At 54.8% G+C, this 21,804-nt stretch overlaps 8 protein-coding genes across 8 annotated transcripts; 3 read left to right on the top strand and 5 right to left on the bottom strand.

Moving 5' to 3' along the window:
* Positions 1 to 1,707: 1,707 nt before the first annotated feature.
* On the top strand, positions 1,708 to 3,072 carry ColSpa_00913 (uncharacterized protein; the record flags this gene model as incomplete). Its single annotated transcript, XM_049267125.1, has 3 exons — positions 1,708 to 1,801; positions 1,930 to 2,082; positions 2,258 to 3,072. 3 exons carry the CDS (start codon positions 1,708 to 1,710, stop codon positions 3,070 to 3,072), a joined length of 1,062 nt encoding a protein of 353 aa, XP_049123082.1.
* Positions 3,073 to 3,768: 696 nt separating this feature from the next.
* ColSpa_00912 (methylenetetrahydrofolate reductase 2) lies at positions 3,769 to 5,799 on the bottom strand (the record flags this gene model as incomplete). The annotated part of the gene is made up of 1 exon (XM_049267124.1): positions 3,769 to 5,799. The coding sequence occupies one exon, from the start codon at positions 5,797 to 5,799 to the stop codon at positions 3,769 to 3,771; it is 2,031 nt and encodes a 676-aa protein (XP_049123081.1).
* A 1,018-nt stretch (positions 5,800 to 6,817) lies between these two features.
* On the top strand, positions 6,818 to 9,753 carry ColSpa_00911 (leucine--tRNA ligase, mitochondrial; the record flags this gene model as incomplete). The annotated part of the gene is made up of 2 exons (XM_049267123.1): positions 6,818 to 7,345; positions 7,396 to 9,753. The coding sequence occupies 2 exons, from the start codon at positions 6,818 to 6,820 to the stop codon at positions 9,751 to 9,753; spliced, it is 2,886 nt and encodes a 961-aa protein (XP_049123080.1).
* Positions 9,754 to 10,241: 488 nt separating this feature from the next.
* On the bottom strand, positions 10,242 to 11,333 carry ColSpa_00910 (P-loop guanosine triphosphatase YjiA; the record flags this gene model as incomplete). The annotated part of the gene is made up of 1 exon (XM_049267122.1): positions 10,242 to 11,333. One exon carries the CDS (start codon positions 11,331 to 11,333, stop codon positions 10,242 to 10,244), a length of 1,092 nt encoding a protein of 363 aa, XP_049123079.1.
* An 872-nt stretch (positions 11,334 to 12,205) lies between these two features.
* ColSpa_00909 (uncharacterized protein) lies at positions 12,206 to 12,672 on the top strand (the record flags this gene model as incomplete). Its single annotated transcript, XM_049267121.1, has 3 exons — positions 12,206 to 12,356; positions 12,429 to 12,463; positions 12,502 to 12,672. 3 exons carry the CDS (start codon positions 12,206 to 12,208, stop codon positions 12,670 to 12,672), a joined length of 357 nt encoding a protein of 118 aa, XP_049123078.1.
* Positions 12,673 to 13,305: 633 nt separating this feature from the next.
* On the bottom strand, positions 13,306 to 14,087 carry ColSpa_00908 (uncharacterized protein; the record flags this gene model as incomplete). Its single annotated transcript, XM_049267120.1, has 2 exons — positions 13,306 to 14,026; positions 14,083 to 14,087. 2 exons carry the CDS (start codon positions 14,085 to 14,087, stop codon positions 13,306 to 13,308), a joined length of 726 nt encoding a protein of 241 aa, XP_049123077.1.
* Positions 14,088 to 16,191: 2,104 nt separating this feature from the next.
* On the bottom strand, positions 16,192 to 17,410 carry ColSpa_00907 (oxidoreductase ptaL; the record flags this gene model as incomplete). The annotated part of the gene is made up of 2 exons (XM_049267119.1): positions 16,192 to 17,227; positions 17,286 to 17,410. The coding sequence occupies 2 exons, from the start codon at positions 17,408 to 17,410 to the stop codon at positions 16,192 to 16,194; spliced, it is 1,161 nt and encodes a 386-aa protein (XP_049123076.1).
* A 1,466-nt stretch (positions 17,411 to 18,876) lies between these two features.
* Positions 18,877 to 19,867, bottom strand: ColSpa_00906 (uncharacterized protein; the record flags this gene model as incomplete). The annotated part of the gene is made up of 2 exons (XM_049267118.1): positions 18,877 to 19,661; positions 19,720 to 19,867. 2 exons carry the CDS (start codon positions 19,865 to 19,867, stop codon positions 18,877 to 18,879), a joined length of 933 nt encoding a protein of 310 aa, XP_049123075.1.
* Positions 19,868 to 21,804: the final 1,937 nt, after the last annotated feature.

Raw genomic sequence — 21,804 nt, 5'->3', positions numbered from 1 at the left:
CGACCCACAATCCGCTCTTTGACCCCATTCCGATATCTGTTTACTTTTCACCCGGCCAACCAGCGATAAAATCGCTGGTCAACGAGGTCCTACAGGCGTAAGAACCTATTGTTAGCCGGCAATTCGCCAGTTCAACAATTCGAAACTAACAAGACGCCCGATAGCTCGTTGCTAGTCTGATACTTAGTCTAAGCGGCTTCGCCGTTGACTTCAACTCGATCAGCATTCATCCCAGTACCCATCTACCGGGGAGCTTGGGTGTTCCTTGTACTTCTTCGACTACCTACAGCATTTGTCTTCCTCAAAGAAGACTCGAGGAGACTCATAGATAGCATCGTCTGCTAAGGTTCGACAACTTCGAGGCCAGTCTCTTGCCGTCTGGAATCGGCTGGACTGTACAAGACTGAAGACCCGAAAGGGGCCTCATCAAGGTAAGCATACTAGTGTCTCCTTGTCCTCTATCCGCTCTTCCCTACCTCTCAGTGCTAGTGCTGTGCAATTGCTGGCTTCTGCCCTGCGCTGTACTGCCACCATTTCACACAACATCCCTATCTCTCTGCGCTGCATACGAGCATGTCTTCTGAATGCGTATGCCAACTGGTCACCGCTCCCGCAAGCCTGCTCAACTTAAGACCCGGACCTGAGGTGCAGTTGGCATCCTATGAAGGTATCTACTGGCAATCTCAGAGTGAACCCGTGTAAGCCAGGGTAAGAGTGCTCCTGCCTCGTGCTATCCGGAGTGTATCTACATCACTGTCCGCCAGTGTTGTGATCACATCAAGTGATCTTGCCTTGGACAAAGTATTCAGCTTTGGCAGCTGCGTGCACTTTCTACTTTGAACTTTCCTAATGGTCCTCTGCAAATTGGTCCATGAAGAGTGACCCCCAAGCTGGAACCCGTTCCTGACTTCTTGTCTTCTTGGCCTCAGCACCACAACACTTGATCAAGCCGCGGCTAACATACCTCCCTGCCCTTAAGCCTGACGGCCATACCTGCCATACGGTCATTCGTGCTCTCTCGTCATTCCATGTAGGTAGTACCCAGCTTGGCTGCTCTTTCCCTCCAGACCTCCCTTACGTTATACACCAGCTTCCTGCTTTTTCCCTCAGAAGTGCACCCACTAGATCCGGCCTCTACTCCCTTTCACTTTATATCTCAAACTCTCATCCTCTCTCCTCATCTCGCCCTCCAAACTCAATGCTTACATCTGCACAGAAATACAGCACTTAGCAACTTGACGTATATTTTAAGCGACAGTCTCGAGGCATCAGTCGTATACTACGAGTGTACAAATCCTCAAATCGAGAACTCTCTCCTTCCACTATTCAAACAGTAAGTTCATAGAAATCCGCTCCTGCTAATTTTGCCTGCCTTCGTCCTCTTACTACTCCGTCTTTCCTTGGTCTTCTGTGCCACCACTCCTTCTTTTCCTCACTCATCTCTACTTCACCTACTACATCTCACCCCACCACACAAATCTTCTACTCCACACCACACTACCTTCAATATCAAACCCAACCTAACGTTCTATCAGAAGTCTCATCCCAAACAGGAAATATCTTTTGCACACGTTTTCTCTCATCGCTCAGGTATGAATGTTCCCACTCATTGCCGCTCTCGCCCCTGCGTCCCAAACACTCATGGGGCTTCAAGATCATCTCAACATCTGAATACTAACATACTGCCTATAGAGAACGCACATCACAATGGCTCCCGCCAATTTCAAGACCTACGAGGCCCAGGCCCGCCTTCTTCGTGCCATTGTGGCTGCTCATCCGGAGGTCAAGTGGAACTATAAGGGTAAGATCTGCTCCTATCTTCTTGCATTCTTGTCATCATCGCCCTCATCATTCCTACCCTCAACTCATCGCCGGTTCTGGTTGTCTATTCCGATCCTCGTTGTCGACGTCATTTCTGACGTACGGCAGATATCCAAAAGTATTACGGATCGGATATGACCAAGGATGCTCTCAACCATCGGTTCAGAGCTATTCGCAATCATATCTGGACGCTTCAACAAGCAGACGAACAGGGCGTCGACTGCAAGGACATCCCCGTGGACCTGCCCAAAGAGAAGAAGGGTAAGGCTGCTTCACTGCTTCCTGCCCTATCTGTGCTTTTCAGCCTGTCCCCTATGCCCTCACTTTCACTGCGCCATTTTTTCTTCTTCTTGACTACCTGCTCGCTGAATACGCCGCGAATTAGAATCGCGCAGTCACCGTTTGATTGTGAATATCTACTGACGTGAGATAACAGAGATTGCCAAATATTTTGGCGAATCCACCACCGATGGCATCCAGTTCCAGTTCCGAGGTATCAAGAAGGACGCCGAGTCCCTCAAGCAGACGGCCAACAGCGGTGGCAACCCCGCCACCGCCTTGAACCTCCCGGCTAGTGCGACCTCCAGCGCCTTCTCGACTCCTCGCAAGCCGCGTACTCCTTCCACCAAGACCCGCGTCTCGGGCGGTGGTCGCTCGACCACCGCCAAGAAGACCAAGCAGGTTAAGCCCGCCCCCGTCTCGGTCTCGGAGGAGGACGAAGAGGAGGACGAGGAAGTCGATTATAACGAACTCGAGGACACCCCCTCCAAGAGCCGCATCCGCGACCGCGTTCTCGACGGCCGCGTGTCCAAGAACACGCACACTCCGAACCCCCGCCGCAGCGCTACCCCGAGCCGTGCCGCTACCATCGCCGCGGCTGCCAACATTGCTCAGGCTGCCGCCGTTGACCTGACCACCTCTGACAGTGAGGTCAACACCCCCGACAACGCAGTAAGCTACGAGCTCCCTGCTCCTGTCGACGCAAAGCCCGCCGTCATGCAGCAGCAGACACAGATGCAGTCGATCTTTGGAGATCCCGCCGCTACTTATGAGCAGCCTGTCATCCAGCCTGTTGCTCAACCTGTCAGTCAGCCAGCTGCCAACGGCGGATACTCTGGTCACTCCAGTTTCGACCCATCCCAGGGTGTCGGCCTCTTCAACGATGATCCGCTCAACTTCAGCTTCGTTGACAGCATGGATCATGGCAGTGGCGACTTCAACCCCTACATGGGCAATGATGGCGAGATCTAAGAAAACTGTTCCGGCAATTAGAGGGGGGGACATTTAGAGATGAGAAACACTTTTAGGTCTGCTTTCGCGCTTGGTTTGTTTTCGCCATTTTGCTACCCAGACTGATTCTCCCCCTTTTCTCTATGGGTCTCTGGGACACCATCACTCGAATTTGGCGTTGGGTTTTCACTTTTCTATTAGCCCCCTTGGTGAAGGATTTCAAAACCTTGGGAAGCATGTACAAACACAACGGAAGGATAACGAACTGGCTCGTTTCGACTCGACTCTAGATAGTTGGTCTTTCCACCAGGCTCGCAGAGCTGTGATAAGTGGAAAAGATACACAATGAGATACCAAGGCACTGAGCCGATATGATTTGCATTTTTCGTTCCATATGCCATGCAGTCCGTAATGGAATATCGGTCGGTTTTTTTTCTTCTTTACTTTTGTTATTTTGGCAATTTGTCACAAAATAAATTGCTTTCTTGCTCATGCGTTGCTCAAGTAGCAATGCCTACAACAACACATACTCGGACCCCAAAATTGACAGCGAGAGGCGACGGTCTCAGTGGCGAACATGACGGGTATCTTCTTTTTCTTTTTGCTACTATTCGGGGGAGGTAATTGCGACTAGGTATACAGAAGAACCGTGCCCGCTGATTACTCAAATTTTCTCTTTTTTTCTTTTTCCTTTTGGCGCATGTCCTCCGACGGCCTCTATTTCTCCTTCTCACCCGACAGCAGCTTCCACAGCGCGTCCCTCTCAACGTAGTCGTGGTGGATGATGTTGACGAGCCAGTACTCGGAGCGTATCCGCTCCAGCAGGGCCTCGCTGTCGCTGCCCTTGCCGTAGACCTTGGCCCACTCACCCCAGATTTTGAAGGCCTCCTCGGCCCAGGCACGGAAGCTGACCTCCTCGATGATGGTGGGCGTGATGATCTCCTTGCCAGGGAAGACGCCCCACGTGACGGCGTTGGTGCTGGCCTCGGTGCCTTCGAGGACGAGCCCGCCGCTCGAGTCCGAGGACACAAAGTCGCCGGCGGCGTTGGCGGCGTAGAAGCAGATGGTGTTGTCCGTCACCTCGTTGAGGCGCGCGACGAGGCCGGCCCAGTCGGACAAGGGGATGAAGAGCTCGACAAAGGCTTTTTGGAAGACGAAGCCGTGCTGCGGGCCCCAGCCGAAGGTCGGGTCGCGAGAGGGGATGCCATTGACGGCGGGCTGGGAGGCGACGGTCCACCAGCCGCGCGTGTTGAGCTCGAGAAGCTCCTGCTGGATGATGTTGGATTCCGGGAGGAGCTCCTCCTCAGACCAGGGAATGGCGCTCAGCTGGCCCTTGATGTGGCGGATGAAGATGTTGTTGATGTCCTGGACCGTCTTGGGCGTGCCCCAGAGGCGGATGGCCTGCGTCACGGACATGTGCAGGCTGACGCCGTAGCCGTCGATCTCACCGTAGGCCGGGGAGCGGGCGTCACCCCAGCGACCGTTGGGAAAGTCATCCCACGTCGCCTCGCGACCGACGGCGCCGACGCCCTCCGAGATGGCGAGGGTATTGGCACGCGTGTTGAGGGGCTCCGAGACCGTGAGGCCGGCGGCCGTCGTCTCGTAGGCGGGATTCGAGGCCGAAGAGACGATGATGCGGTTGTGCGGGTCCGAGGAGCCCATGGACGAATGTCGGCGTCCGGACAGTGCACGCGCGGCCGGGTGAATTGGAGACAGGCCGTTGAGCTGGACTGCGGGTACGGAGATGGGGACGCCCGGGCCATCGTCGATGACGGCTTCCTCGTCGTCGAACTTGGGGTCGGGGATGAGGCCTGTTCTCTCGAGGATGAAGGAGACGGCCTTTTCAAGGTTGAGAGTGTAAAAGTGGAATCCCTTAGGGCCGGGCGTCCTGCTCTTGACCTCCTTGACCTGCTCCACGAGCTCGCTAAGGATGTCGACACCAACCTGCTTGACCTTCTCGTCATCGCCCTTGGCAGCGTCCAAGCGGGCCATGAGGCTGTCGGGGATCTTGGCGTGGCTGAGCTTGGTCGTTCGCTTGATCATCTGGTAGCTCTGGATCGGCATCAGGCCGGGGAGGAGAATGATGTCCTTGAAGGCACCGCTGGGGTGTTCTCTAAGAATCTTCTCAAATTTGTCGTAGGCCTTGATGTCGAAGAAGAGCTGGGTCATGATGAAATCCGCACCGGCTTGGACCTTGTCAACCAAATACGGCAAGTCGTGCTCGAAGCTCTGTCCCAGGGGGTGGCTCTCATCCGCATGTCCCTCGGGGTATGCCGCAACACCTATGCAGAAGTAGTCGCCATAGTTCTTGCGGATGTACTTGACCAAGTCCACGGCCCAGACGAAGTCCTCAGCATCATCTGCGTCGGAGTCCTCCGCATCGCGGTACTCATCCTTCCGGGGCGGATCGCCTCTGAGAGCCAGGATGTTGCGGATGCCCAATGCCTTTGCGTCCTCCAGGGCCTTGTCGATGAGCTTGCGGCTCATGTTTGTGCATGTCAAGTGAAGACAAGTCGTGAGGCCGAGCTCTCGTTGACATATCTCGGCCAGCTCCAGAGACTTTGTTGAGGTAGATCCGCCGGCTCCCCAGGTGACATTGACGAAGAGCGGCCGCAGCGCCCTTTCCATTCTATCCAGACGGTCACGAAGGTTAGAGAGACCCATTGCCGTCTTGGGCGGAAAGAACTCCAAGGAGAAGTAGTTGGCATCTGCCGGCAAGGCGGCGATCTTGTCTGTAATCTTCTCCATTTTGGATATGAGTCGGGACCTGAGATCTCGACTGGGACTCTCAGATGAGTTGGTGAAATGGTAGTGGTGCCTTCCTTCGGCAATACCGGTGAAGGGTCCCTCGAAAGAGTTGAACCGAGCTCCTTTGCTGTCGATATCAGACCGCGATGGAGGGGTAAGGCGGGGGGTTAAGTCTGAGAATTTGATACCGACTGGCAGGCAAGTGACGTGAAGAGCTTGGGGATCGGGAATGAAAAGGCAAGACAAATTGAGCAAGGGGGTCACAGCAGCCCAGGAGGAAGAGAGTTGATTGTCTCAATAGACCAGGGTTTGACGTGATTGGCTTGCTTGCGCTGTCGTCATTCCCTAGGAGTGTGTACCCACGAAGATATTGAAAGACATTGAAATGATTTTGGTGGGGCAGTATCTTTTTTGGAGATAGGAGCGCGTACTGTGCCGGCGACTTCGGATGCCACATTGTGAGACCGGCTAGAAGCGGTAGCGCACAGTGTTTGCAGCATCCCGCGACGGTTTTTAGTTATTCCGCCAACCCCTCTTGCTGGCCCGGTTACCCTGGAGAAGGAGCGTTTATTCGCAAGAATTGCAAATGCAGTGTGGACGACTTCCCTCTGAGACCTTGTGGCTACGGTTCCGTAGACTTTGGATACAGCGAGACAGAGACAGAGCAAAACCTCGAAAGTGAACCAATGCACAGCTTGGTCCCGTGTCACGGTGTTACCTACTCCATCGCTGTCACCTGCCCAAGATGATATGTCCCAGGGGTGCGCGGAGCAAATGACGTCCCCCTGCAGGACCATCTGCCACTAAAATTCCGCAGGGTAGTGGCGGAGCTGCAGGGGTTTTGGGCGCCATTTCGAAAAAGAGCTCTCAATTTTTGATGGAGCTGCAGCTACAAACGCGACTATTACTTTCCTTCGCTTCAAACCCGCGATAGTTTGACTTGTCGAATGACTCCAACCTCACCTCAGACCTCCACCGCCCACGACTTCCTTTCGATCATGTCCACAACACCTTACCAATGCAATTGATTTACGCGAAACACATTGGCCGTGTGTGGCCCACGCGGGCCATCGCGACCTTTGCCAAAACTACACGAGCTTCCCCAATCCTAGCTGCACGACAATCGCAGTCGTTTACAAGCCCATATCTAGCCCAAGCCACGCAGCGACGAAGCTACGCAGACACTAAGCTCGACTTCCCCGCTCTCGACAAGAAATGGCGCCAGCAGTGGGAAGCCTCCAAAGCGTCCAACTCCGAGGATGACTCCAGCAAGCCCAGCAAATATGTGCTCCCGATGTTCCCCTACCCGTCTGGCACATTGCACCTTGGCCATCTTCGTGTATACACGATCGCCGACGTTCTCGCTCGATATCACACGATGCAAGGGTCCCGCGTTATGCTGCCAATGGGATGGGACGCATTCGGCCTTCCTGCTGAGAACGCTGCCATCGATCGTGGCATTGCCCCCGCAACATGGACAAAGAGCAACATTGCCAAGATGAAGGAACAGTTGGAGGTTATGAACGGCAATTGGGACTGGGAGAGGGTTTGTTTCCAAGCCTTTTGTCCTGTTCTGGCTGACTCTTCCTCTTTCAGGAACTGACCACTTGCGATCCCGACTTTTACAAGCACACCCAAAAGATTTTTCTGATGATGCTCGAGCGTGGATTAGCCTACCAAACCGAAGCGGAGGTTAACTACGACCCTGTTGATATGACGGTGCTGGCCAATGAGCAAGTCGACGCCAATGGATGCTCCTGGAGATCCGGTGCCAAGGTCGAGAAGCGACAGCTTAAGCAATGGTTCTTCCGTATTTCCGAGTTTAGAGAAGCCTTGCTAAAGGATTTGGATACCCTTGCCAAGGATGAAGCTTGGCCCGAGAGAGTCCTAGCTATGCAGAAGAACTGGCTCGGCAAGTCGACGGGCGCCGTAATTAAGTTCCCCGTCATGGCCATGGGCCACGATATCCATGCAGGCATCGAGGTCTTCACGACGCGGCCGGATACGCTCTTCGGGGTCCAGTATGTCGCACTGGCCTCAACTCATCCCATTGTAGTCCAATTGGCGAAGAGCGACCCCGAGCTGCAGGCTTTCCTGGATACTCTGCCGGGACTACCTCGCGACTCCAAGGTCGGCTACATGTTACCACACGTGAGGGCTATCAACCCTCTGGCATACCATGAAGAAACTCCCGACGATACCAAAAAATCTATCCCCGTGTACGTCGCGCCGTATGTGCTAGGGGACTATGGCGAAGGCGCCGTCATGGGTGTTCCAGGCCACGATCTGAGAGATAACGCCTTCTGGAAGGAACACCGCTACGACGAACCCGTGAGATTCGTGATTGCGGCGTCGGAAGACGAGTCAACATCCGTAATGGCGAACGATCCATTTGTTGAGCATGGTGTCATGACAGCTACTAGCGGACCCTTCAAAGGGAAGTCTTCCGAGCAGGCAGGCCAAATTCTCGTCTCCATGCTTGAGGCAGCCGAGCTGGCCAAGCCGGTTGAGAAATGGAGATTGAGAGACTGGTTGATCAGTCGCCAGCGTTACTGGGGAACGCCTATTCCCATTATCCACTGCGGCTCCTGCGGCGCAGTTCCTGTTCCGGATAACCAGCTACCAGTTACATTGCCTGATGTTAGCGACCATTGGACAAATGGCAAGGCTGGTAATCCCTTGGAGAGGGCAGAGGAATGGGTTAACACCAGCTGTCCCAAATGTGGTGGCCACGCCAAGCGTGACACCGATACCATGGATACATTTGTAGACTCGAGTTGGTACTACGCGCGCTTTGTGGACCCCCACAACTCATCAGAGCCCCTATCTGCCGAAGTTGCCAAGGCCCTGCCCGTAGACTTGTACATCGGCGGCATCGAGCATGCCATTCTGCACTTGCTCTACGCCAGGTTCATCTACAAGTTTCTGGCCACAACACCATTGTTCCCCAGCTCGAGCGAACCCGACGCTGTTCAAGAGCCTTTCAAGAGACTCATTACGCAGGGAATGGTGCACGGCAAAACGTACACTGACCCTAAGTCTGGCAAGTTTCTCAAGCCAGACGAGGTCGACTTGAAGGACCCATCGAACCCCAAAGTCGTAGCCACAGGAGCTACGGCGAACGTGTCGTTTGAGAAGATGTCCAAGTCCAAGCACAACGGAGTTGATCCCACCGAGTTCATCTCCAAGTACGGCGCCGATGCGACACGAGCTCACATTCTCTTCCAGGCGCCTGTAAGCGATATCCTCAACTGGGACGAGGACAAAATTGCCGGTGTTACGCGTTGGCTTCACAGGCTGCATGATCACGCAGCAAAGCTCCAGAAGATGTCCAGCGAGGAGAAGTCTGTTGTAGCATACCTCGAGGAACGATCAAGCAACTTGTCTTCTTTGAGCGACAGCGAGCTGGCCGCTTGGGATGCTGACGCTGCCGTCTGGCGAGCCGTCCAGGGCGCCATCGAATCCATCACTCAGTCCTACGAGACTGTCTACTCTATGAACACCATCATTTCAGACCTTATGAGTCTGACAAATACGCTCTTGGACAATGCAGGAGCAAGTACGCTCATTCAGAGAGAGGCCATGTCTGTCCTCCTCCGGATGATGGCCCCTGTTGCGCCTGCAATCTCTGAAGAGTGTTGGAGTCTTCTCCACCCCAACTCGGGCTCCATCTTCGGATCCGCTGCTTTTCCTACGAAGGACAATACCACATCGTTGCTAAAGCCTCGCACGCAGCCTCTGGCTATCCAGATCAACGGCAAGCTGCGCGGCGTCGTTGAAGTTCCCAACCCTCCTTCGAGTCTTGAGGGCGAGGCGTTGCGGGAGTGGATGGTAGCGGAGGTCCTGAAGTCGGATGAGGGCAAGGCGAAGTTTGCAGGAGGTCAATTCGACGTGACATCGCCGAAGAGGGTCATCCTGGCTCGTGGTGGCAAGACCATCAATTTTGTAGTCTAGAAGTGTAAAAGTATGTAAGATACCCGGTACTTTGTACAACGTAGAAATCAAAGAACAAACTTCACTTTTCAGCATCTTGGTTCCCTTGATCACTGGTGCCTCCCCAAGAATGGCTGTATCACGCAAGGCGCAGCGTGGTTACACGGCGCCAACGAGTGTCTAGGCTTGAGATCAAGTAACAGGCGGATGGCGTCGCAGTTGTTCAACGAATGCCAGAAGCTGGGTTATTAGTGAATGACTACAATTTGGCTTGCGTATGTGCGTCTGAAAAGTATGCTGATTGTAAGGCCATCTCTAAGACTAGCTTTGGTAATCTAGATGTTCTAGTGATGCTAAGACTGATCTGTCTAGGATGAAACTCCCCTTCTCTCGGTCATGCTTCTACTTTTTCGCACCGTAATATCGCTACCTGGTTTTCGATCCCTGAACCTTCCCCTGTGCGCCTCATGTGTCGTAACTCTTCTATCATCTTTCATCTACTCATGTCTTCATAGAATCTTCGAAACCACTAACTCGCCCTCGCCACCCTCGATCTCCAGGAACGAGCCCGTCTCGAGCTTCTTCTTCCACTTGTTGCTTTCATATCTCCCTAGTATCATCGTCATACGCAGGAGAGCCCCTTCGCTGGAAGCATGCTCAGCACTGCCCTCTGCAATAGGGGTGAACGTCCACCGGCCAAATGCCCAGTTGAGGATATACCGCGACTTAGGGTGAGGTGGTGTAGGAATCTGGGCATCTTCGTCGGAGTCTCTGACCGTCGCCGACGCCGTCAGAACAGCCTTGATACGGTACACCTCGTCCTTGGGTGCCGCGCGTAGCAAGCTCTGCAGCTTGTCCGCATTGACAGCAGCATCCTTGGGTCCCTTGAGCTCGACCGACAGAACCTCAACCTCAGTCTGGTGGTCGTGCGAGTGGTTCTCCCCCTTATGATCGTGGTCATGCGCATGATCTTCCGTCAGGCCCTGCGCGAGGCCACCATCCACGCCAAAGACGAGGTCGGCGCCGACCCAGCCTTTCTTGCTCTTGACCCATGGGATATCGACCTCGAGATCGCCTACCCTGTCGAGAACCTCATCGAAGCGGTCCTCGGAACACAACTCCCACTTGTTGAAAACAATCAGGTCCGTGTACTTCGCTTGGATGCGCGCCGTGTAACTTGTGTCCTCGTAGCCCTTCCAGTTCTCCGTGTCGATGACGCTGATGACTCCGTCGAGAGTGTAGTTGCCCGTCTCGCGCGCGAGGCGGTTGACCTCGAGGGCCAGGGTCGCGGGAAAGGCGGAGCCGCTCGTCTCGATAACGATGCGGTCCGGGCGGACGGTCGAATGCAGCTCGGCAAGAGCGACACTCAGCTGGCCAACCAGGTTGCAGCAGATGCATCCGTTGAGGAGCTCCTGCACGCCCGAGATGGCGTTAGAAGACGCCAGCTGCGAGTCGACAGCTAGATCGCCGAACTCGTTCTTGAGAAGGGCGAGCTTGTACGACGGGTTCGCGGCCTTGAGCTGAGGGAGGAGGTTGAGGATCAGCGTTGTCTTGCCGGAACCGAGGAAACCGGTGATGATGGTGATGGGAATCGGCGCCATGATGGGCAGGGCGTGAAGAAAAAACAAGAGTGAGCGTCGGGAACTCTACTATCAACGAGCAGAAGTTGGCGGGAAAGAGAAGCCGTTAAAGCTTTGATGTTAAGTGTTGAGATCACATCAGATCACATAGAAATTTTTGGTTGAGGAAAATGCCGCCGCGCCGCCGCCGAGAAAGCGGGTGTCCAACGTCGTGGTGGGATGGAGGGGCTTGGGGGCGCCCAGTGAGGCCGATAAGACACCGATAATTTCCGATAAGACATCCTTCAGTTGGAGTGTTTAAGGTTATCTTAGCGGGCAGCCAAGCGGACTGCAATGCCGAGCTAGGCGGTTTGACGTCATTGGCCCCAGTTTGCGGATGCCTCACACCACCTTTTCCTGCATCATTCTTCGACAAGAAAGCAGGCAAGCAAGCACCGCAGGTCCAGACCAGCCCCAAAGAGTACCTCGACCAGCCAGAGCGATCCCGCCCAGACCTATGCGATCATAATTCGGGACTGGACGCGCGGTCGTCTCCTGCAATTCAGGTCCTTACGGCCCATCGGCTCCAGTCGCCTACGTTGGAATCGACCTATTACTAGAAGTAGCCCCTTCCCCAGCCCAGCCCTTTTGGGCTATTTCCCACCCTTCCATCTCACCTTCTAGTCCCATCAATGCCTGCTACTCAGCCACAATCAATAAGCTCAATCCGTGTCTGCTGAATCTGGATATCAAAAACCAAGCCCTTTCTGTCGCTATCGTCCTCCTCATCTCTGCGGCGTCTCACATCACAGTAACCCCTCTTCCATCTCAGCCCTACAACGTTGAAGACAGGCGATCACTCCAGCCGAGCCCTGCTACCACACCACTAGCCGCCAGCATAGCGACCCTTCAACATGTCTGCGGATCCCAACAGCAAGTTTGCGCCCGAGCCGAAGACCCAAAACAAGGGTCGCGAGCTGAGCTTCAAGCAACAGCTGGACCAGGCTGCCCACGATGCACGGAAATCTGACGATGAACCCAACCAGAAGTCACTTATTGAGAAAGGTATGTGTTACCAACAAACTCCCCATCTCACATCCACAGCATCAAGTCATGAAGCTTCTCGCCCCACCGTAGCACATTCCAACCTCCCTGTTTCCCTCTGTGTCTGGGTACGTTTAGCTCATCGGCATTTCAAAAAGTGACACAGTACATTCCGGCCGCCACCAAGATCCTCGGCAATCCGCAAGAGGAGAGAGACGAGAAGATTTCGCGGCCTGGAATCCCTGGACCCCCGGAGCGCCCGTACAACGACGCCCAGGTCGAGGAGTTCATCCGGCAACAGCATCGTAGCAAGGGAGAAAACGGCTTGCTGGAATGAGCACGAACCGCGCGAATGGAAACACCGCCATGAGTCCTATCCCTTCCCAGGAATACCACAGTTTGGATGGATTGTCATTGGATTGGCGTTATGCTGTTATGATTCCACACAACCACGAGCACCTACGACGAAAACGCAGCTGGCTTTGCACTTATATCTTTCGATGTCATCCCGTCGACCAAGTGTGTCAAAAGCTTGGCGGCGATCCATGCGCAGGGAAACACTCGAGACACTACACGCCATTAGCAAAAAACTCCAACAACCCCCTTAAACTCAAATACAGAGGACCGAAGGCGAAGGTGAGGAGAAAAGAAAAAACCCACATGAGGGGTCCTGTATTCGTACTTGAATCTGAAACTCAAAATGATGGATATACCGCCACACCCGAGGGCCCTTTGTCCACCTATGTCGACTCCATTAGGCACAGTTGCCCACAAATGACGCCTATTCATGACACAATTGACAATGCTCCAAATCGAAACGCCGACACCGAAGGCGAGAATTCGAGGGGTCCAACCGTGTTCACAGACCCTGTCTCTCGCTCCCCCTTTTTGCAAGCGAGCGAACCAACATACCAACCAGCAATACTTGACACGTGCCTAGATCATACATGACCGTCCTAAGCAAAGATGGTCAAGCCGGCAGCCATTGCAATACCGCAGAAAAGACCAAGGCTTTTCTTGAGAGACGGCGCGGAGGCAACGAGGACCGTTGATGGCTTGGTAGGGTTGGGACCGGAGGCGCCCCCGGGGCACCAGCGACATCAGATTGGCCGGGTTGGCCACCGGCACCAGAAGCACCAGGGGCGCCGGGCTGGCCGGGCGCACTCTGGTCGTAGGAGCCGTAGCCACCGTAAGCACCGTATCCGGGAGCCTGGCCCTGGATGTCGGAAGAAGCGCCGTTGGCACCGCCACCGTTCCCACCTGGGTTGGAACCACCACCACCAGGCTGACTGCCGCCATTCTGGTTGTTGGCGCCGCCACCGCCGCTGTAGGAGCCATAGCCTCCATAGGCGCCATAGGGGGCGGCGGTGACGGCAGGATTCGCGTTTGCAGTCACGCCGTTGCCGTTGATGACGACATTGGCGGTCGGGGTCGGGATGGGGCAGATGATGGGAATGGTCTTCTGGGCGCAGGGCTCGCAGTAGATGGTGGTCTCGGCGAAGCAGGGGGGAATGGCCCTGGTCTTGTACTCCCACGGCCAGCCGGTGCAGACCTCTGTGATGGTGTATGTGGCCATCCACGAGGTGGTGGGGTTCGCGGCGATGGCTGTCGTTGTGTACACGGTCGTGTAGACAGTTTGAGTCGCGGCCGGGTCGCAGGTGACAAAGGCCGAGGTGGTGATCTGCCCGAGACTGTGGCTGTGTCAGTCTTTTACTCGATTCCGTCCATGGCGTTGTGGGTGACGTACCTCATATTACCAATTATTTAGTACGCGCTCTAGGAAACTAAATGAGAGTAGCAATGGTCGGTGTGTATAAGTGTATTGGGTGGTGAACGAGTGATTTAGATTGAGCTGTACAGAACGAGCGACAGACGGGATATTCAACATGGAACGAATGTGAAGGGGAAGAGTCCAACGATGAACTGGGTAAAGAGAGTTATCTGCCAGAGGAGCGGATGACAGAGGGCAGCGGCAAGACGAAACAAATGGGGGGAGGAACAGGCTAAAAACGAGCCCTTCTCATCACAACCGGGCAGCCTTCGTCTTGTAAGGGACTTGGAAGGGCGTTGACGGGCCCAGGAAGGGGATGTTCGACCTGACACGGAAGCCGGACCCCTAGGTAAAGTTAACCTCGACCCTGGTATAGTATGAGGGCAGTCAAGCAATATGGAGGGGGAACAAGTCGGCATTGCGACGCATTCCTCAGTCGAGGCCCGGCCAACGATGTGTCGCTTAGGGAGCCGTTGACATCCAGCATCTTCTCACGCCTATGAGAGGGAAACGACGGCGTGGTCCCCTTCAGGCTACCTTGGTGCTGGAACAACGCGGCAGACGAGAAATATTGAATAGGGAAAAAAACCACTTTTGGATTCAATGCCATGAATGGGGAACTCAAGATGCCATGACCAGTTGGGCAACGAGACCTGCAGCAGCGAGAGCAAAGGGTGCTGGGGGTTGACACGAAGCAGCATGTTTCGATGCCTCGCTCAGGAATGCAGTTTCGAGCCAAGATACGTGCTATTGTCGCACCTCTACGAAGACGGTTGGAGGATTCAGCAAATTCGTTCTCAGGGGCGGCCCACGAGGGAATCCGAGACAAGTATCAACTTGTCCCTTACGGTAGTTCTGGATACTGAACAACCGATTATGGTAACGCAGCGGCGGTACGGCTGGGTTAGAGGACAATGCAAAGCAGGAACGGGTAACTCCTTGTTGGTCGTCCGTATTCCACTCCAGTTCAGCCCTCTGACCTAATGAATAGATATGGCTGCACAAATTCCAAGGCTGAGGGCTTTCTCTAGTTGTACCCAAGGACGGAGAATGCAGCTGCAAATTCACGACTGCCTGGATCACGCCAGGGTGCAGTAAACAAGCAATGATTCAGACCAAACGGCTCGGAGTCAACCCTCCTGAGTGTCAGGCACAAGACCTAAGGCGGTGGCATTGTCTCAAGATCAAATGCAGCGTCACTCATGGCGGGGCCATGAAAATTACTCAAAACGTAGGAACCGCCTCATCGATATCATCCTGAATCTCGCTAGGGCGACGACGGACACTCTTGGACGGCATCATCCACCACCAAGGTTCAGAACAAAATGACCATCTTAACCAGTCATGTTCATTCAACATTCACTCATCGATCGAGATTATAAATAAAATCGGTCATGCGCGGCGGCATGTCCCCCATCAACAGCATCACTCACCCACCGCCCGAAAGGGCCTGGGAGGAGACTTCCTATAATCAAGGGATTTTAATCTGCAGAGCGATCCCCTCCGAAGAGGAGAAAAGGCAACTCGACACCGTGGATAAAAGACTGGGTGTAGGTCGTGGCAGCTCTGGGTTACTTTTTGATCTAAGGAAAAGAAAAAGAAGAAGAAAGAGAAAAGAATTTTCGTTCGCGCGCCGCCATTTTGAAGCTGCTGAAATTCGGCGCTAGTCCGTGTTGGGGCGGGCGGTCAGGCCGGTACCGTGTGGCCCGCCAGCAACGTCGCAGTCGGTTTGCACTGTGACACTTGCTGAGTTTTCTCTCCCACATCCACAGTGTCCACTTTCGACCTCCACCGTTCTGTTGCCGACCACGCATTGTCACGATTGTATCAGGGCTATCCGGCATGCTCAAGTCTCAAAGAATAAGATTCTTGTTCGGCCCCGTCTAGTCTAACCAGCTGTGGATTAATGACCCGTAACTCAAGAGCAGAACGAAACACCTTTATCCACATCGTAGAACATAACAGAAACAGAGTCCATGCCGGGAGACTTTTCCAAGTCCCAACGACGGAAAGGGCCGCCCTATCCATCGCGGCATCTAAGCGCCCAAAACACCGACATTGTACCCGTCATAAACACAAGCTTCTTCACCAGTTCTTCGCCACCGTTAACGTCCTCTTTCCGGCAGCAAAGTCCTTGGAGTAGTCGGTGCCCATGTACCGCCCCTTGAACAGCCAGATTGCGAGACTGGGAAGCTTCCACGTGCCCATCTGGCCCGTCGCCCTGCTCCGCCCAAGTGTGATGCCAGCCAGGACCTTGGGATCGGCGGCGTAGTCGGCCGGCTTGGGCGCGCCCGTAAGGTGTGCCTGGATGGCCTTGACTGCGTACTGCGTCTGCAAGTCCGCGATGCGCCCGTACCCGTCCTCGAGATTGCCCACGTCGCCTACGACGAAGATGTTGTCGTGGCCCGGAACGCGCAGGCTCGCGTTCTGGTTGACGTAGCCCCGCGCGTCCAGCATGCTCGCCGGCAGGAATGATGTGTTGGGGACGTCCCCGACGGTGGGGACGTATGCGTCCGTCTCGAGAGTCGTCGTCTTGCCGCTCTTGTCCGTGAGCGTGAGAGTCTTCCGTCCGCCGGCTCCAGTGCTCACGCTCGTGACCTTGGTGTTGGGGATCGTCTTGACGTTGATCTTGCGCAGCTCGTTGAGCGCCGACTTGCGCACACTGTCGGTGAAGGGTTTGCCAAGGGGTAGGTCGTCGTTGAAGACGAAATAGACGTCCTTCTTGCCGTTGTACTCGAAGCCGATCTCGCCAACCGTCTCGGAGCCGGTGATGCCACCACCGGCGACGACGATGGTCTTCGCGTCGGCGAGCTGCTGGCGGATTTCGCCAAGGGCCCGCTTGGTCTCCTCCGTGGTGCCGACTTCCTTCCATGGCATGTTCTCCTTAGCATGAGTGCCCGTGGCGATGACAATGGCGTCATAGGCAATGGTCCGTTGGGTGCCGTCGTTGGTGGCGACGACGACGGTGCTCTTATCCTCGCTAAGCGTCTCGGCCTTGCCAAAGACGAGCTCGTAGCTTTCCTTGGGGTACTGGGCAAACCCGGGCGCGATGGGTTGGAAGAGCACGTCGTCGCCGAACTGGCCAGGGACGACGCCGCGGACGGAAGCGAGATTCCAGTAGCTGGTGGGATGTAAGTGAACGACACCTCGCATGTGATCGCGCCAAGAGCAAAACTTACTGTTCAGAGTTGGGCGTCACCAAAATGACCTTGAGGTCCTTGACCAGCGGGGCGGTATGCTTCAAGACATGGTGGGCAATGGGTAGACCTGCCAGGCCGGCACCAAGAACGACAAGAGTAGGCATGTTTGGAGTTGTTAATGATGACCTGGCCTTGCTATTGTTAGAGGCGGATTGTTGGGTTTCTTTAAAGAAGAAGCTCCAAACAGCTCGGCAGCTCGGCGAGCTTGAGAGGTTACGTTGCGTCGACTGTTGTCTGAGTCCCCTGTGAAATATACTGGGTTCCGGGTTTCCAATCCGTTTCGAAACGTGTGGCTGTAATCGCAGGAGCTTGTTGAGCTAGCTGGTATATATTGCACTTTCTGTTCGACAATCCCCAATAAACTCTCGGGGCGAAAGCAATTGCTTTATACGGATTCTATATGGACGCCTCCCCGGAGCAGAGACACGCGTATCGACGATTCACTCGGAGTCGGCATTTACAGTTGAGCCTAAGTCCCCGTCCTGCACGTGCACCGAGGTGTAGCGCCGAAGCATTGTGGCTCCGCTGAGGCTATCTGGAGGGTCTCGTCACAATCACGCTAGGTACGCATGAGGCAATGCAACCTAGACCTACGTGAAGACGAAAGGAGGGCTTCCATGGTATGTGTCATTACAGAGCAGCCGCTCGCGGCGGACACAAATTGGTCAGGCACTCTATGACCCAAGCAAGAAATCTGCGCTGTGGACCGCAACTTCAAGCGTTCGTTGCATTCGACAAGGAAGACAAAAAAAAACAACCTTAAACATCCGCTGGTGCTCATTGGCGTTTGGTCTAAAAGCCATTCGCAAGGGAGTCAAAGGCAATAGTGCACGCGCGCGCTGCGGAGCGGACTTTTGGCTGGCGGCAGCAGTTGCAGAGACTTTACACCGACGGCAGTGCCCCACACCAACTACCGGCGCACCAGCTAGCTTAAGGTAAAAGAATGGGCGCTCTTTGACGACGGCGCCTCGGGCGCAAGGGGCAAGTCGTGGCGGGACCGGGCCAGCGGCGGCAGGGCGTGACGAGAGCACGTGACACGGTGCGTGTTTGGTGCACCCATCCCGCGCGCTGTGGAATCTGTCGGCGGGGTTTTGTGTCGACCCGGTCGTTGACCGCCAAGCCACAGATCTGCCCCGGCCCCCGGGATCCAGAAATATGTCGCCGGCATCATCCCGACCTTGCCCCGCGTGCCGAGTTTCGCCTCTGTTTGCCCGTCTTGTTTACGTTTCGCCGATCATTTACACGGACGCATCGTTCGACTTGTTCCGATGTCTCATCAAGTAGGTCCAGTTCATGTAGACTCTCTGGCCCAGATCGATCACGATGAAACGGTTGAGTGCTCCCAGGCGAGATCACCAACAGAAGAGATTGTGCCGCATATAAGCCGCTTGTTGATTTGGCATGCTGCTCTACCCTATGTACTTCTGGCATCCCTTCAACATCCAGCCTACATCGGCGACCAGGAAACAAAAGAATAGCATATCCTGGTCTCTTCGACAATCCGTTTGATAACTCCACTCTCAAGCAAGTACCTCCTCCTCCTCCGCCTACATACTCTCACATGGCAGCTTTACAACAACACGAAAAGCGAACCAATCAGGCCCAGGCCTAGACCCATTGACACAACGCCGAGACCCGGGCTGAGGCTGAGAGCACCTGCACGAGCAGGGGCCGACGGCTGAGCGCCTCCAATGGGTGGCGCGCTGGCACTGGGAGTCTGGGCAGGCGTACCGGGCATGGGCATGGGCATTCCCGGAGGCATGCTCATACCGGGCATACCAGGCATACCGGGCATACCGGGCATATCGGGGGTCGTAGGAGTGCCGCTGGGAGGGACGGGTATCGGCTGCTTGGGGGCGCCAGTGGTGCTGTTTCCTCCTCCGGGCATTCCCTGTCCAGCGCCAACGGGTCCCGGGTTCGTGACGCGGAAGAAGTTGCCGGCAACGACCTTGTCCTGGAGCCCGGCGGCCATCAAGCCGTTCATGACGTTGAAGTCGCGACGGTTCTGGGCGGCGCCCGAGAGGGCCATGAGACCCTGCTGCGTGATCATGGTGTGGTCGACTGCGACAAACGTGTACCTATGGCTGAGGGGCTCCCTTGCCGGCGGGTTGGGACCGATGTACGGCGCGAGGGCGGCCGCGTTCATCCTGTTCTGCATAACGAAGACCTTTTTCGGTCCGGCGGTCGTGTTGAGCGTCACGGGCGTGTCGGCGGACATCAGGCCCGTCTGCAACCAGTGGAGCAGCGTGCCCGTCTTGGGCGGCTGGTTTGTCGGGACGTCGATATCCACCATTATCACCGCGTACTGTCCCTTCAGCTGTTGTTCAGTTGCGATCGTGGGTTGAACTTGGCTAGCTGATGACATGTTGTTAACCACTACTCGCCATCCAGTCTCGTCTGCCAGTGTGCTTACAGTCTTTGGGTAGGTTCACGCCATCCAGTGCCGAGATGCCTCCGTAAGAAACGATTAGAGGGGTGTTTGAAGAGGGCATGAACCCCATGGGCGTAGCGGCCGACGTCAACGTCGCCGCCGCCAGGACGGCAAAAGTCTTGGACAACATCATTAAAGAAATAATCTCGAAGGAGTGGAATCGTAAAAGTCGCTACTCGGTTAGAATCGAAAGGAAGGGATCGAGAGGAAAAAGAAGAAACAAGCACACTGACGGATATCAACCGCAACGTCGTTTAACAGGAAGAGAAAAAGAGTTTTGGCCACACAGTCACCGCCGCGAAGGGCGACCCGAGAGGCATTATTTAGGGCGCCTTTGCTCGTTTTCGCCTGAGCTAGATCTTGGGGGTCATCCGTGGGTGCGGAAACATCATCGACCGAAGATGAAACGTTGTCTTAGCACCGCTGTTACAAGCGCAAGTGCCCGCTGCATGAAGCATTGGCCGCGACCAACCCCTTCTGAAAGACTCGGAAAAATGCTCGTCGATGGGCAGGGAAAAGCCTGTACCTGCTTAAATGCGGGATCATCCTTATTAGAACCGACAGGCATGGCCTGCGATTGCTGGAACCGAGGTCGTGAGGCATCGCGAGACTGTGAATACCCTGTTGTGCCTCACTGGTTGTAGGTTTCTCGGAAGGAAGCTTGCTCCTTGTGGAGCAACCCCAGGATGTCTGCTCTTGTTGGCGGTGTATGGCCAACTGGACAGTTCGTTGAGAGCCCCAGAAACCCTTTTTGGCTTGGGTTCCTTGGCGAAATCTGTACAAACAAAGCTTGACGATTCTCTGGCTGGCTGTGAATAGTTAGCCAAGAGATTGGATGCTTGTGCGACGTCGGCATAGTTTCTGGTCTCAGTCCGGGGTCTGTGTGCTTTGGGAAGTGCGCCTTACGCTTCCAGTAAAATGGCATTGCGCCGGGAACCAATTGAAACGCAATGGCCATACTCGACAGCTCCCCATCTACGGTTAGAGGCCTACGAGGGAATCGTCTAGTGGCTTGTAATTGTCTACGGCTTGGATGTAGTGAGTCGACGATTCCAACAAGTTTCGCAGGAAGTCGGAGGCAGAAACGGGTAGTGCCGGCCGCTCTGCCGCGAAAATGCAATGGCGATATGGCTGGGACAACCCTGCCACGCCTGCCACCAGGAGCAGCGGCCTGTAGACCGCATGAAACAATGCCCTTTTGTTTCCGATACTCGGCATCCGGAGTCTAGCGGCCTCTTCGCCAATGGCCTTACAGGACCTGTATAACCTAAAAGGTACGCCATCTGAAGTTCGCCACGAGGGTGTAGCTTTGCAAAGACCAGACCGAGAAGGTCTGGGAGTGTGAAAGACAGTTTTATTGCTTCACTTATGGTCCGCCTCGTCGTGAGCCGTCTTTGGTTCGCTGGTGGTTAAAAATTGAAATTGAAATCAGAATTCCGACCGTCATAGATGCCTAATGACCCCCGATGGAATTCAATCTTGACCATCGTTGACTTTCCCTTTGAGCCAAGGGTCTCGAATCAATGAAGAGATTCGTATCTGAGTCGTCAAGGCAAGGTTTGCTGGACCATGAAGCTACCACACAATACAGCAGTGTGTACGCATGATCTGCGTTCTCAGTGCAACGACCTGAATAGAATAGAGAGCGGAAGTCGGATGTCGTCAGATGTTCGTCAAAAGGAGAAAGTGGTGCTGAGCCTTCAATGCTCAGTCGCGTCTTTACTTGACACCAAACGGATGAGCTCGCAGGATTGATCGTCGGTCACGGTCTGGAAGGTGAGCACCCCTCCGTATTCTGGCATAAGCCGCACGCCATCCACCGCCCCCAAATGGTTTAGCCGCACGAGGCGAGCGATGACATAAACAACCATATGGGGTCTTCCGGCCCGAACTTTGATGCACCTGTAGGCTCTGTGCGGTAGTGTGATTCCTGAAGCTGGTTGGCGGACATGAGCCCTTGGCTGAACTGCGAGAATCCCGTGTTGTTTTCTGTGTTGGGTTGTCAGCAAGGTCCAAGGAACGTCGGAATACCAAGAATAAGCCGGGCAGCCTACCTCGCAAAAAGTT

This window comes from Colletotrichum spaethianum, assembly GCF_022836535.1.
Source record: "Colletotrichum spaethianum MAFF 239500 DNA, contig02, whole genome shotgun sequence".
Lineage (NCBI taxonomy): Eukaryota > Fungi > Ascomycota > Sordariomycetes > Glomerellales > Glomerellaceae > Colletotrichum > Colletotrichum spaethianum.
The sequence above is the reverse complement of the archived record's forward strand: the minus strand, read 5'-3'. Positions and strand labels throughout refer to the sequence as shown.